The 14,671-nt window shown below is 35.8% G+C and overlaps 1 protein-coding gene across 3 annotated transcripts in view; it reads left to right on the top strand.

Annotated features, from left to right (window-relative positions):
• The window catches only part of LOC149833107 (exocyst complex component SEC6-like), a 161,457-nt gene that overhangs the window by 92,680 nt on the left and 54,106 nt on the right, over positions 1 to 14,671 (top strand). For all 3 annotated transcript variants that reach the window (XM_090014914.1, XM_090014913.1, XM_090014915.1), the window contains 3 exons: positions 9,026 to 9,133; positions 10,387 to 10,519; positions 10,655 to 10,699. In XM_090014914.1, the coding sequence (XP_089871040.1) occupies positions 9,026 to 9,133; positions 10,387 to 10,519; positions 10,655 to 10,699 (286 nt within the window). The remainder of the gene's footprint in view (positions 1 to 9,025; positions 9,134 to 10,386; positions 10,520 to 10,654; positions 10,700 to 14,671) is intronic.

The raw sequence follows: 14,671 nt of genomic DNA, 5'->3' as shown, positions 1-14,671 counted from the left end.
TATTATAATGTTAAATTACATTTCAGTCCCTAGTGGACTGTACTATATGATAAAAGACAAAAATACCCTTATTGGGTATTTGGATACAATTTTATTTTTAACACTCCTCCTCAAACTTATGGGGAAATCACCGAAAGTTTGCTAAGAAGATACAAAAATTGAGGTAGTGGAAGCGCTTTGGTGAAGAAGTCTGCAATCTGAAATTCGGACTGGACATATGGCAATGTAATGGTCCCCTTCAAATATTCTTCGCGAACATAGTGACAATCCATCTCAATGTGTTTTGTTTGCTCGTGAAATGTGTGATTGCTGGCTATATAGATGACACTTTTATTATCACAACATAGCTTTGAAGGTTCTGAGACATCAACACCCATATCGGAAAGTAGTGCTCTCATCCACACAACTTCAGTGGTTGTGGTAGCCATTGCCCTGTACTCAGCTTCCGTAGAGGATAAAGACACTTTCTGTTGTTTTTTGCATCGCCAAGAAATGAGAGAATCATCTAAAAATACACAAAAGCCAGTAGTTGAGTGACGGTTATTGGGATCTCCTCCCCAGTCAGAATCAGTGTAAGAAATAAGACTTAAAGATGAAGAAGAGGATAAGAATAGTCATTTAGATATAGTTTTCTTGATATATCGAACTATTCTTAATACTGCACTCATGTGGACGGTTGTGGGCGCATGTTGAAATTGACTTGCAGAATGTACAACATGCGCAATATCTGGCCTTGTAATGGACAGGTACATCAACGATCCAATAAGTTGTCGATAAGGGGTTGGATCATCTAATAATACTCCATCTTCAGCTCGCATTTTCGCATTTATTACTTCAGGAGTATCAGCATATTTTGTGTCCGTGATTCCTGAACGCTCAACAATATCAGCTGCAAACTTGATTTGAGATAAAATATATCCTCTTGGTGAGTAGGCTACTTCAATTCCTAAAAAGTATCTCAAAAAACCAAGATCAGTCATATCAAAAGATTTTTTAAGCAAAATTTTAATATCTTCAATTTTCTTTTGATCATTCCCTGTGATGATCATATCATCAACATACAAAAGAAGAATGATCAATGAGGTACCTGTATATCTCACAAAAAGAGCAGTGTCAGTGTAACAAGATTTAAATCCAAGTTTTAATATCGTACCACTGAACCGATCATACCATGCTTTAGGGGCTTGTTTAAGCCCGTATAAGGCTTTTTGAAGACGAAGGACCATGCCTTTTTCAATAGACAGACCAGGGGGGGGGATCCATATATACTTCTTCATTTAAGTTTCCGTTCAAAAATGCATTTTTAACATCTAATTGATATATCGGCCATTTTCGAATGGATGCTATAGCAACTAGAGTTCTAACTGTAGTCATACGAGCTACTGGGTCTAAGGTTTCTTCATAATCTATACCATATTCTTGAGAATATCCTTTTGCAACAAGTCTTGCTTTATATCTCTCAAGAGACCCATCACTTTTTGTTTTAATTTTAAACACCCATCTACACCCTATTGTCTTCTTTCCGATAGGAACATGTTGAATTACCCAAGTGTGAGCCTTGTGTAATGCATCTAATTCAATTTTCATGGCTTCAACCCATTCGTTTATATTTTTGGCCTCGTTATAGTTGGATGGTTCATGATAGAAATGAATGGCTAGAAGACATGCCCTGTAGTTTGGTAAGAAGGATTCATATGAGACAAACCTACTTGGAGGCCTATGTGTTCGTTCTGACCTTCTAACACTAGTTTCTTCAGTATTTGTTAATTGATTATATCTGTCAAGGGCACATGGATGCTCCCCAGTATTTCGTCTAGAGTATTGAAGAAGATCTTGAGATGGTTCACTACTTGAGTCATTAATAGACTCGAAGGTTTCAATATCATTACTAATACCTTTATTGGGTAACAAATCAAATAAGAAAGCATACTCAGATTCTTTCTTAGGAACTTCAAAATCAAATCCACTGTCATTTTCTAGAAAGGTAACATTTCTAGAAACATAGAGTTTATCATTTGTTTTATCATAACATCGATATCCTTTTTGATTATCAGCATAACCAAGAAAGACACATTTTATGGCTTTAGGAGAGAGTTTGCTATATTTTTCAAGAAGCACGAAGCATTTACAACCAAATACCCTTAGCCTTTTTAAATCAGGAGAAATTTTAAAGAGTTTTTCAATAGGAGACTTGTTTTCCAAAGTTTGAGAAGGCATTGTATTTATCAGATAGACTGCGGTTAGGGCAACTTCAGCCCAAAATTGCTTTGGAATTTCTTTTGAAATAAGTAGGGTTGTAGTAGTTTCAATGATATGACGATGTTTTCTTTCAGAAATCCCATTTTGTTGAGGTGTCCTAGGGCATGATTTTTGATGCACAATTCCATGATTTTTTAGATATAATTGAAATTCATTTGAAAGAAACTCTCCCCAAGAGTCGGAGCGGAAGACTTTAATATTTGTTTTAAATTGATTTTTAACTAGATTATGAAAGTTTTTAAAACATGAAAAAACTTCGGATTTGAGTTTTAGAAAGTAAATCTAAGTATGTCTACTAAAATCATCTATAAATGTAACATAATACGAATAACCACCTTTTGACATAACAGGGGCGGGACCCCATACATCCGAATGCATTAATTCAAAAATTTTATGTGTCACAGAGGTTCTAGACCCAAAAGGTATCATTTGCATTTTTCCAAGTATACAATCTTCACATACAAAATTTTTATCTTTACAATTTTTTTCCAAAAATGGAAAAAGAGATAATTGGGTGTCCTAATCTTTTATGCCAAAGATCTATACTAATGTCTTTGACATGATTACAAAACGAGTATTTTGGTAAACACAGGAAATCCATGTAGTAAAGGTCTCCTCGTCTATGGCCTTGCCCAATCAGCTTCCCTGACTGGAGATCCTGCACCCAGCACGCCTTAGATGAGAAGAATACTTTACAACCATAGTCAACAATTTGAGAGACCGAAAAAAGATTCAAATTCAGTTTGGGAATGACTCTCACTTTTGGAACAAAGAATTTTTTTGAAATATCATTAAGGTTTCCTAAGCTTTTGACTTTTAAAGAGGTACCATCGGCAGTTGACACACATGAAAAATATGATTTAGTGCAATCAGATAATAGAGACTCATTATGAGTCATGTGGAAAGAAGCACCTGAGTCTAGAATCCAAGAGGTCTTACCTGGAGGAGATGAGGAAGAGATGGCAGCTCCGGATGTAGAAGGTGCAGCCTTAAGAAGTTGTGAGACGGCTTCTGCTATTTGAGCAAGATTTAATTCATTGAAGCTGCCCCCTTTTCTTGATTCTTGAGGTTCTTCACTTAAGGCGGCCACCTTTTTAAATTTGGGACATTCCGGTCTTATATGTCCGGGTTCCTTACAATGATGACAAATAATTTTTCCTTTGTATCCTCCTCCATTGTGTCCTTCTCCATTGAACTTCTTCTCAAAGTGAGGTGGTTTATATGTTTTCACAAAATTTTCGGGCCTTGCCATGGCAAGGACCTCATCATTAGACTTGTGCATTCCAAGTCTTGTCTCTTCTTGACAAATTTGAGCAAGGGTTGGTCCTATAAAGTAAGGAAGATCTTACTTGCTCAAATTCCGGTCGAAGGCCATAAAGAAAGGAGAAAAGATTTTCTCTTTCGATTTGGGTCCTTCTCATATCAATAGCCGAACCTTCCCATTTTGGTTCCAACATGGCTAATTCATCCCAAATAGGAGATAGAGTACCGTAAAAATCTCTTACACTTTTATCTCCTTGTTTTGAATTACGTACCTTATCTTGGAGATAATAAAGTCTAGCCATATCCTTTTGGATAAAAGTACTTCTTAGAAAGCTCCATGCGTCACATGCCTTCTTGAATTTGATGATATTGGTGGCGATCTTGAACTCCATGGTATTCATAAACCATGAGAGTATTTGTGCATTGCTTGCCTCCCAATCTTCCAATTTATTTTGGAATTCTTCCAAGGCGTTTTCTTTTTCTTCTTCGGACAAGGCTTTGACTTGATCTCCTTCTCTTCTAGTCAATTTGAGTTGTGGTTCACTAGTAGAACCACTAATAAAACCCCACAATTTTTTTCCTTTGATATGATTCTCCATAGCCGTCGCCCACATCAAGTAGTTGTTTTCATTGAGTTTGTAGGTGATGACGGTGGCAAACTCTCTTTCTCCCATAATGAATACTTGAGTTTAGACTAGAGAAGATAGAGAATGATCAATGATCGAAGAACACTTCCTTCACGAGATCTCCTTCTTTCAAGAACCTCGCTCTGATACCATGTAATGAAACAAGGTACAATAGAACAATAGGGAAACAAACACAATGCCAACAAAGGGCTTTAATAAACTCACTTAAAGTTGGTCACTAATGGACCAAATACAATCTCAAAGAGATAAAAATACCAAACAACACAAGAGGCATACAAGCCTATAAGATGGGAAAAAAACTCTAGAGAAAACCCTCAAATGCTTCTAAAAGCATTGAAGAATAACAAGGAAGTGAGGCTCTATTTATAGAGCCTCACTCCAACACATGGAAGGCAGTCCAGCTCTTTGGACTGCCTTCCAACAGTCATTATTATGACTGTTGGGTGGCAGTCCAACGTCTAGTTGGACTGCTGCCCAACAGTCATATTTTGACTGTTGTGCACAACAGTCATATTTTTGACTGTTGTGCACAACAGTCATAAATATGACTGTTGTGCCTAAGCTGTATGACAGTTTATTTATTTATTATAATGTTAAATTACATTTCAGTCCCTAGTGGACTGTACTATATGATAAAAGACAAAAATACCCTTATTGGGTATTTGGATACAATTTTATTTTTAACAAGGATCTCTAAGGCTTGCAGCACATTAACAGAAGTGAGATTGACACTAGATTCCCTATTTCATATTACTATCTGACCATTCTATGACAGGTGTACAATAAATTAGAATCTGACCTATGTCACATAAGTGCGGGTGTGGATGCGGGTACGGGTGCGGGTGCGGATGCGGCGATGCGGCACTTTAAAAAAACTTGGGTGCGGGGAATGAATATATATATATATATATATAATTTTTTTAACAGTTTTAAGTTAACACTATGGGTATTTGTGTGCATTTGTGTATTTACTATTTATATATATAATATAGATAAAAATGAACTTGATTAAGGTTAACTGAATCTACTTTTGGATAGAAATGGACCTCAGTGTGGTTGACTTCATCTAACACAAAGGAAGTTGTGTCCAAGTGTCGCACCCGCCTGTGTGCGGGTGCGGTGCCTTGTTAGAATAGTCCGTGTGACAGAATCTGACATACATGTCATGGGACAATGATAAAAATATCCTCTATCATACTAACATCCACCCTTAAGCTGTGCATCGGTAATCACATTGTGCAGCTTGGCTTATAACTCGGTGAAAAGTGGTTTTGCAAAGAATTTTGCTAGTTGATGTGCTCTGAATATAAATATTGTCTCCAATTCTTAGTCCTCGGCCTTCTCTCAAACAAAATGCTGATCTAGTTCCACGTGTTTGGTTTTATTATGTTGAACCGGATTAACTGATATGGCAGTGAAACTCTTATTTTCACAATATCCTAATGAACTTGTGATGGGTTACCCAAGAGTGGAAAGCAGTGCCTCAGCCAACAAAATTTAATAGATGTCCAGGCCATAGATCTTTATTCAACTTCAATACTATATCTAGCTACTGTTCATTGTTTTTTATTGCTCCAAAAAACTAGGTGGGATCCTGGATAAAGCCAATATCCTAAAGTGGATCTTCATGTAAACAGATCACTAGCGCAATCTATCATGAAATGGCATGAATCTCGATGAAGAGGGACAAAATGAAATTCAAAATAATACATCACTGACAATGGGTAATAAAATCATATTAAGAAAGAGAACATTACATATACATATCACATATGCGCTTCTTCCTCTTTTCATAGGCATACCTTACATGATAATATCACGATATTATGCATTACCTTTTACTTTTTTACTTCTTTTCTATGTCTTAACTATATTTTTCTTCTTTCTTTTATACTTTTTACTTATTTCTTTTATTATATGTGTATTTTATTATCTCAACATGTTATTTTTCTTATTTATACTATTTTTATATTTTTAAAAAATGTTTTAATCTCCAAGTTTTTCCCGAGATTTATCAACTAAACTATATTATCGCGAGAAATTGCCTTGCTGAGATATAGCTGAGAGTCTGAGACTGATATTTGTGACTATGATACACATGCCACCCACACTATACTCACACATACATTACACTTCACTCACACACTCGTCACTTTCACACATCACACTACACTCACGATATATATTTTTTGCTGGTATTTTGAAAAAATCAATATTATCCTTAAGTTTTTAGCTACATTGAAATTGCTGATATTATTGCGATATTTTCAAAATATCGCAAAATAGGTGACTATGATCCACATTTATTGGACCAAAACATGTTTGGGAACCATATTTAAATGTATTGGTCTTTGACCTCTAAGAGAAATCGGATCAGAAAATATGATCTTGGACGTCAGCAGACCCGATCCAAGGATGCCACAAAGACGTGGTGTAGCACAAATCATACTCCTGAAGAATGCTCTACGGCCAACTTTATGACTGTCCTTGAAGATCTGATGAAGCAATGAGACTCACTTTTCAATTGTTTCATGCGGGATGCCTAGGAATCTTTTGACTTGAGCTGTTTGACAAACCTACCAACAAGCTCACATTTGGGTGATCAAGCGGAGCAAATATACTGCTATGAGTCAACCGAGCAATATGAAAGGAGGCATATGAGGGCAACATTTTTCCTTCTGGCCATGGGTCCTGCTTGGGCATGACATGCCCAATTTAGATTGAGACGGCTTGCATGGGTTCCTGCTTTTACTTAGACTTGACCTATAAATCCAAGTCACCTGATCTTGTGCTGCTTGGACATAACCTCAATTAGATTTAGATCTGCCATGGAGATCTTTATACAACACGGGTGTTGCTGTCATACATGAGTATGTGTTTTTAAGCATGACAGGTCTTGAAAAACTAGACATATATATATATATATATATATATATATATATATAGATAGATAGATAGATAGAGAGAGAGAGAGAGAGAGAGAGAGAGAGAGAGAGAGAGAGAGAGAGAGAGAGAGAGAGAGAGATGGGTATGTGCTAAATGAAATATGCTAAATGATATGTGCTAAATGGGTTTTTCTGCTCTTCTGGTATTTTTTCCTCAGTTCCGACACCATAAATGTGTTGGGCATGGTCTATTTACGAGAAATCCACACCTGGATCATGTGTTTTTGATGAAAAAAATGATATTTGGAGCCTCGACAATTTACAAAGATTTTGGACCGTTGATTTTTCGAACCTTATAAAAACTCATCCATGTGTCGGAATTGAACACTTCAAGACATGATCCCTATACAATCAAGTACATAGATCACAACTGTACGGTCAGAATTTAAAAATAAAGCGAAAAACCCTGAAAAACTCATTTAGCACTTATCATTTAGCATATTTCATTTAGCACCTACCCATTACTCTCTCTCTATATATATTCATTTACAGATTTATATATATACAAAGAGAGAAGTAATCAAATAAAGAATAAATAAATTTAAAAGAAGTTAGAGAGACAACCTCTATTCCCCCACCCCTGTATGTGACACCACAAAAATAGTTAACTCTTAAATGCGGTCGAGTGTGGGTTGATTGTCGTAACAGCAAGTGGGAGTAGTCATGCTAAATTGCTCGATCTCTTCCTCCTTTGATATATATATATATATATATATATATATATATATATATATATATAGAGAGAGAGAGAGAGAGAGAGAGAGAGAGAGAGAGAGAGAGAGAGAGAGAGAGAGAGAGAGAGAGAGAGATCTATACACACCTGATTTCAGGGAGAGGTGCGATTCCATTGTTAGGTTTGACTTTTAAAATATTCTATATGAAATGGGTGAAAATCGGGTTTAAATAGGGTAGACATGAAGTGTTCGACATTGGAAACTTCGTGTCTAAGACATCCAAAGTGTCAAACATGTGACACAGAGTATCTTGTTTTTTCTAGATACTTTTATGTTGAAAAATGAAGTGTCCATGCCGTGTTTAGGAGTGTTGATGTTGGCATTCAGAAGTAATTGACATTGACACCTTGAACCTCTAGAAGTATCAAAGGAAACATAGTTTTTATATGATCTACATGGGCCTAAATTGGCTCCTTGCAGATTCCAACTCAGACTAATTTTGACTCGCTTCAATCCCTTCTGAACCTCTTCGAAGGTTCAACTAGTGGTTGGCTTCAGACCTACTTGGATTCACCTTAACTCTGGTATGAAACTCCACACAAAATCCATTTCTATTAGTAAACATGGAATTCACCATCCAAACAAAATGCCAATTTTGATCGTGTTTATAAATTATATTTGTATGAATATGACCGAGATTTTGAAATTGTTGATATATTATTGTGAGATTTTCAGAGGCTGTAAACGTCCTGTTATCATTGCAAGCTTTTCAGAATCTTTCCTATTTCTAATATATTGAAAGTGTTGCAAATTAAGCACAATGTCTTCACGTCTTTTTATAGGCTTTTAATTATTGAAATTATCATAAGATTTTCCTTGCCAAACTGCTTGAAATTTGTATAGATGTCAAAACAAGTCATTCTTGTTTTCTTTATGGTCATCGTTGTATCTAGTATATTCAACATGGAATGACATGATTTCCTGGACTATTTTAAGTTCTTTAGTTACTTAAGTTTGATACCCTGTGGATACTTGTCCATTGGACATTCTCTTATTTTATTTTGCGTAATGTTTTTATTATCATGCACTATAAAAATCATTTGTCCTGAAAATTTGTTAATAGTATATATGGAGTTATGGACTAGTCGAATAAAGTGACATCATATTTACTTATATGTGATGGTCCTTACATATGAGCTTATCTTCATGCTCAACCATTCTGATTTGTTTTCTGTAGGATAATTGAAATGCAAGAAATCTTTGATCAACAGTTGGCTGAAGAAGCTGCTGAGGCTGAGGGCGATGTTGCAATATCAGCAATTTCAAATGCCCGCAGATCTACAAAGTAAGTTTCCTTGTATTGGAGGCATATGCAGAAAAAAATTTCCAAAGAGAAAATGTTTATTTGGAATGTCAGTCCATGCTACCTTAGTTGTCTTGAAGCATCATCAATTAGTTTACTGGGTTGTGCTGGAAGTCAATGCCATTTTCCTCCTTTCATGACATCATGACACAGTTGAATAACAGCTTCATCGGTCTTTCAAATTAATGGGCTCTTTCTTTCTTTCTTCCTGTAATGTTTCACAAATCTGGACTGTCGCCTCTCCAGCAATGCACTTTCCTTTTTTACCCTGTTTGATAATGATTCTTAATTCTTCCCATTTAAAGGACAAAAAGGGAAAATGCAATTTCCATATGGAGGAGAGAAAATTAGCCATTCTTCAAATGCTGAAAACTGAAAAGCGTTTATCCTGCTTCTTTGTTGTAATTTCTTTTTAAAGGAATATTTCTCCCATGTAGTGAGGTATTTAGACGTGATCTTATTGCAAACGAGTACACACATCGTTCATTAACTGGTGTCAATGATAAAATAGCAGTAAGAAAATTCTTAAATACCCTCTTCCTTTTGTCTTTTTGTATTTTCTTTCATACTCACACCTTTATGGGGCAACACATAATCCACTCTACAATCATATTTTAGCAATTTTTTCTTTTTGACTCTGCGGCAAGATGGAGAAAAAGGTGAAAATAGACATCTGTGGTAAGGGTCTTTCCCTAAACAGTGTCCTTGTCAGTTAAAAAATCTTAAAATTCCCAGTGATGTTCAAAATTGCATGGATGGGTACACAAGGGGAAGAAAAGAAATGCTGCTGTGAAGAGGTCAAATTTTGTCTAGGCAGAATTCACTAAAATACCCCCATTCTGCATAGATATTACATGCACGTGTTTTAATGACAATAAACGACAATGCATGAAGATGTGGCAGATTAGATTTATGCCATCGGTCAAAATTCCTAAGACAATGGTTGCATAGAGAACTAAGCAGATAAAGAGATTCCTAAAACAATGGTTGCATAGAGAATTAATCAGATAAAGAGAACCTATAATGGAACCTTTTGTGTTTTTCCTTTTAATTAAAATCCTATACAGCAACTCTAATCCTTGGAAGAATAAAGGATACCAAATTGTGTAAGGTGCTTTGTATTATTTTTGTTGAACTTCTATTAATGTATAGAACTGCAAGTTGATTGATTGAATTATTTTATTGTTATTTTTTCTTCCTTGGTTATGATTCTGGGTGCTATCCATATGAACTAGAAAGTCTACAACTCCTGCCACTCCTAAAACAGCAACAGAGAGGATGAAGACACAAGGAAAATGCTATAAAGATAAATGCTATGAGCAGATAAGAATAACTGTTGAAGGGAGGTTCAACAAGTTACTAACAGAAGTAGGTAACCTCTCTTTGATGGTACTGTAATTCATGAATGTGTACATGAGTAGGACTGAACAAGGTGATCACTTTGTTTCTTTTTAAATTTGAGGTTACTGTTATCTGAGTTTTAAGTGTTAACTTCTTTTGCAGCTTGTTTTTGAAGATCTAAAAGCTGCTTTGGAGGAAGCTCGAGCTGTATGTACTTCTCTTATGTAAAATTATTTTATTTCCTTCTTGAAAGTTTAGTTTTTATTTTGGATCTATATGCTTCTGTTTGTAATTGTTAATTCTTTGTCACAACAAATGGTTAATTTCTTCTCATAATGAATCCAAACAATCCATTGACTTTGACGTTATTACCTCAAGTAATTGGACACATTCAGTTTATGTAGACATATTTTATATTTCACAGTGAGTGGGCAGAAGTGAATGCGTGCTTGCATACTAGAAGTTCTGAAACGTGTAAAGATGCCAAGTTGTCCGTTGGCTGAAAATCTGGCAGCACAAAAAAGAAAACAAAAAGTGTTAGTCTAGGTTGGCATGTTGCACAAATTGTGTTCACTCCCTTTTTCTTTGGTGTATGTAGGTCTGCCTTACTCACCTGTGACATTCTTATGTTTTGATGGCATATTTTTGATAATCTAGTCACCGAGGTTCGGAAGTCACTAATTGCACTCTACCGATGTCTACAATCTATCACACGACATTAGATTACCCAATTTTTTTTTTTTATATTTCGTTCTTAGGAGAGACGATCTATGAGACAAATAAGTACTAAGAGATCCTTTTGTGCTGGCCCTGGTTATTTGCTGATGTGAACAATTAGGTTGCTAACTTAAATAACCTACCACCATCAGGAACTATGTGGATGAAGACGATTAGGCATGAAAAATTGAGCGAATTGTTTGGTGCTGGGATGAATCTGATGATCTTGCAGTGGATCTGAACCAAGGTTGTCAGACTAGGAAGCAGAAGCGGGAAATGATACTGGAAGCAGAAGCGATATTAGAATCTCGAAAATGAAAACGAAAATGAAAATGTCAGACTAGGAAGCAGAAGTGAGGAATCAATTTGAAAATGAAAATGGAATCAAACAGGAAGCTCGAAAATGAAAAGGGAATCAAACAGGAAGCGATATTAGAATCGAATGGGAAGTGAAATGGGAATCAAATGGGAAGCGAATAAAAATGACTATTCTTAAGTTTCATAATTTTTTAGTGTAAAAATTAAACTTTTGTCGAAATCTAAAAATGATGTTTACCTATTTAGAGAAAGCACATGGGAAGTGAGCAGAAGCATGAGATGAAACACAGAGAAAACATGAAAAGAAGTGTGAGAGGGCATATAAAAAGCATGTAGGAAACATAAATGAAGTGTACAGGAAGCATAGGAGTAACATGGGAGAATCAAGGTTCCCATCAAGTTTCGGAAGCGAGGAGTATCGCTCTTCCGAAACAAGTTTACGGGAAGTGCGCTTCCCACATATATAAGAAGCTTCAAGTAACTTTGATCTGAACTAGATGTAACTCAGTTTTTCGTTACATTTAGGATGTTCCTGTTGGCAGTATACATGAAATGTACAATAGGATAACGATTAACAGGAACAAGCTCAATTTGTGACATGTTACTCGATTATGTAAACCAAGTGGGAGATTCATAAGACACATATGAATAAAATGAAGAGCTGGAATAAAAAAACAAGTGGCTAATACCATACAGAATGTCACATCAAGTGACCACATCCAACATCCATATGCTCACTTCATCACTACCATTATAAACCACTATTATGCTTCCCATTGATGTTCAACACTACTAATTCTAAATACTGCAGAGTGTCATGGATACTGAAGCAGTTAATGCAGCCAATCACTCAAACTAGGCTCTTTGCTGTTCATATGGTTTTAGAATAGGAAGGCCATCATACTTTTTAGAATCAACCATCTGTTTATTGATTTTTTAAGATGATTAATAAGACCTTAACTAATGAACAGTACAAGGTGAAAATGTTCTCATTAACATATGCTCACTTCATCACTACCATTATAAACTACTATTATGCTTCCCATTGATGTTCAACACTACTAATTCTAAATACTGCAGAGTGTCATGGATACTGAAGCAGTTAATGCAGCCAATCACTCAAACTAGGCTCTTTGCTGTTCATATGGTTTTAGAATAGGAAGGCCATCATACTTTTTAGAATCAACCATCTGTTGTTTATTGATTTTTTAAGATGATTAATAAGACCTTAACTAATGAACAGTACAAGGTGAAAATGTTCTCATTAACATATTATACACACAAATACACACGCACAGTGTGTGTGTGTGTGTGTATAAAGGTGAGATGTGACAGCTGTTGATTTAGCATATCCTATGATAAATACAAATGCATTGAGTAACTGAAAGCGACAATTGCCAGGTTAGAAGTCATGGATACCTTGTTGAGATGCCTAAATTAATGATGCTATTGTTAAAAGGTCAACTATATATATATATTTTGTAATACCCGATAAAAGTAAAACTGTCATTTTCACTTTGTGCATATTCTCTTTTGAATATGATTGTATTCTTTTTCATCTTTTTATTTTTTCTATTTTTACTTTCTTTTTTTATTATTTCCAGCCTTTGGGGGGCCCACATTATAGATGTTGTGACCGTTGGAGGGGCTCCATCGTCTATTTGTGGAGCCCCTCCAAGGCCTCACCATGTGTATAAATAGTGGTTTACCCCCTTTGTATTTGTTAAGCTTTTGGGAAAAGCTCTCCCAATATTCAATAAAGTTTTTATTTTATTTTTGTGCCTTTGAGCATTTGTGATCTTTTGTAAGTGTTCATCTTGTGCCATTGTGCATGCCTTTTCAAGTATTCATCTTGGGCCTTTGTGCATGCATCACACATTAAGAACTTAGTGCTTTTGTGCACAGTCTCTTTGAAGACTTCTTCACATGGTATCAGAGCTTGGTCTTTAGAAGGAGAGCTCGGGTATTGCGTTATCACGGCGATCGCCTTAAAGAACGTGCCCATTCCTCATTCTCGTTCTTTTGGCGTGAAAAGCTCTTGCAAATCATTTCAAGTGAAGCACAATACATCAAGTAAGCTCAAAGAAGATCCATTGTGGTAAGATTTCAAATTTCTTTCTTTCTCATAAAGGCACTTTCATGGGAGAAAATGATTCTCATTTTTCTCTCGGATTTAAACTCAATGGGTTCGACTATCTTGTTTGGGCCAGCAATATAGAAGCTCATATTAAGGGAAAAGGCCTTTGGGGCTATGTCAAAGGCACTATTCCCAAACCCGAACAAAAAATCACCATTATTGAAAAAGTTGAAATTAAGGTTCTTGATGAAGAAGAAAGAGAGAAGGCCTTTGAAGAATATAATAAGAAGCATTAAGAGTGAGAAATGAAGAATTACAAAATCCTTTCATGGATTTTTTTCAAGGTGGAGACAAGGATAAATGCCAATATTTTAAAGTTTAAAAAGACATTTCAAGTTTGGGATTATCTCGAGAGGATGTATACTTCAAGAAATCTATCTCATAAATGCTATCTTCAAAAAAAGGCATTGACCCTTCAACAAGGGAAAACACTCATTAGAAAGTATTTTGCCGAATTATCATCCATTTGGGATGAACTTGCACTCCTTAAGCCCAAATGGAGTGGAGAAGCTATTGAACTAAGGTATAAGCAATTGGAAGATGATCACTTTTTCAATTTTTTGAATGAGCTTAGACCCAAATTTGAGCAAACTAGATCCTCGCTTTTATCTTCTTTTACATCTCCACCTCTAGAAGATGTTCTTACTAAACTAACTGGAGAAGAAACTAGATTGGGTGTGAACAAAACCAATCAAAGTGTGTTGGCCGTTCTTTCAAAAGATAAAAATGAAGGAGCCTATGCCGTCTCTAGACCGGAGAATAATGTGAAAACATATAAACCCCCTCATTTTAACAAATTCCAAAATCAAAATCAAGGAGCGAGAGAAAATGGTGGCCCAAATAGAAGGTACCAAGGAAGTGACTATAGTAAGATTGCCATTTTTGCAAAGAATCGGGACATAGTAAACCGGTGTGTTCTAAATGAAAGAAGATGGTAGCCATGTCTACATCATTTCAACCACATAAGGAGGATGGTCCATCTACTTCCAACAATGAAACATTGTCTC

Source organism: Nuphar pumila, chromosome 7 (assembly GCF_984573655.1).
Source record: "Nuphar pumila chromosome 7, dmNupPumi1.hap1.1, whole genome shotgun sequence".
NCBI classification, from domain to species: domain Eukaryota; kingdom Viridiplantae; phylum Streptophyta; class Magnoliopsida; order Nymphaeales; family Nymphaeaceae; genus Nuphar; species Nuphar pumila.
Note: the sequence above shows the minus strand (reverse complement) of the source record. Positions and strands in the feature narration are given on the sequence as shown.